This window comes from Fukomys damarensis, unplaced genomic scaffold (genome assembly GCF_012274545.1).
Source record: "Fukomys damarensis isolate Sample0158 unplaced genomic scaffold, DMR_v1.0_HiC HiC_scaffold_37, whole genome shotgun sequence".
Taxonomy (NCBI): domain Eukaryota; kingdom Metazoa; phylum Chordata; class Mammalia; order Rodentia; family Bathyergidae; genus Fukomys; species Fukomys damarensis.
Genome location: NW_022900949.1, coordinates 2,201,674 through 2,202,219, shown reverse-complemented (window position 1 = coordinate 2,202,219; position 546 = coordinate 2,201,674). Strand labels below are relative to the sequence as shown.

Sequence of the window (546 nt, the reverse complement as noted above, 5' to 3'; positions counted from 1 at the left end):
TCTGGCCGGTCCACAGCTCCCGGAGCTCCACGCGGCAGCCCAGGTCCCGCAGGGCGGCCTTGGCCACGTCCTCACAGTCCTGGTGGGCTGCCCGCGCCTGCGAGATGAGCGCCTCGGCCCCTAGGTCCAGGATGGGCTTGGAGAAGGCCTGGCTGCGGGACACCAGGTTGCGGATGAGCATGCAGGCCTGTTTCTGCGGGAGAGGTGGGTGTGAGCCTACGGCAGGCGGGGCTTCGCAGGGCAGCACAGTGGAGGCTGTGAGGCTCGGGGGCAGCTCCAGGGCTCAGCATTTGCCTAGCACACATAGGACCCTGGGTTCCAGCCCCAGCCCCAAAGAAATAAAAAGATGGCACAAAAGACACGGTGCTTAAACACAGAAAGCACAGGGGGACCGGGCGCGTTTCCGGAGATGGGCAGGGAGAGGCCTGTGACACCGCCACCAGGACGGGGTTGCCTTCCCAGCGGTCTGCGACGCCCACCTGTACACCAGCCTCTTGCGGGTGAGCCTTCATGGCCCGCAGGGCCGCCAGGGCGCCGCCGCCCTCC

General features: G+C 67.2%; 1 protein-coding gene across 1 annotated transcript in view; it reads right to left on the bottom strand.

Annotated features, from left to right (window-relative positions):
• LOC109117480 (armadillo repeat-containing protein 6-like) overlaps positions 1 to 540 on the bottom strand; it is a 972-nt gene extending 432 nt beyond the window's left edge. The window contains exons 1-2 of the mRNA XM_019204885.2: positions 480 to 540; positions 1 to 193 (exon numbers count right to left, since the gene is read on the bottom strand). Coding sequence (XP_019060430.1) covers positions 1 to 193; positions 480 to 512 — 226 coding nt within the window. The 5' untranslated portion in view covers positions 513 to 540. The remainder of the gene's footprint in view (positions 194 to 479) is intronic.
• Positions 541 to 546: the final 6 nt, after the last annotated feature.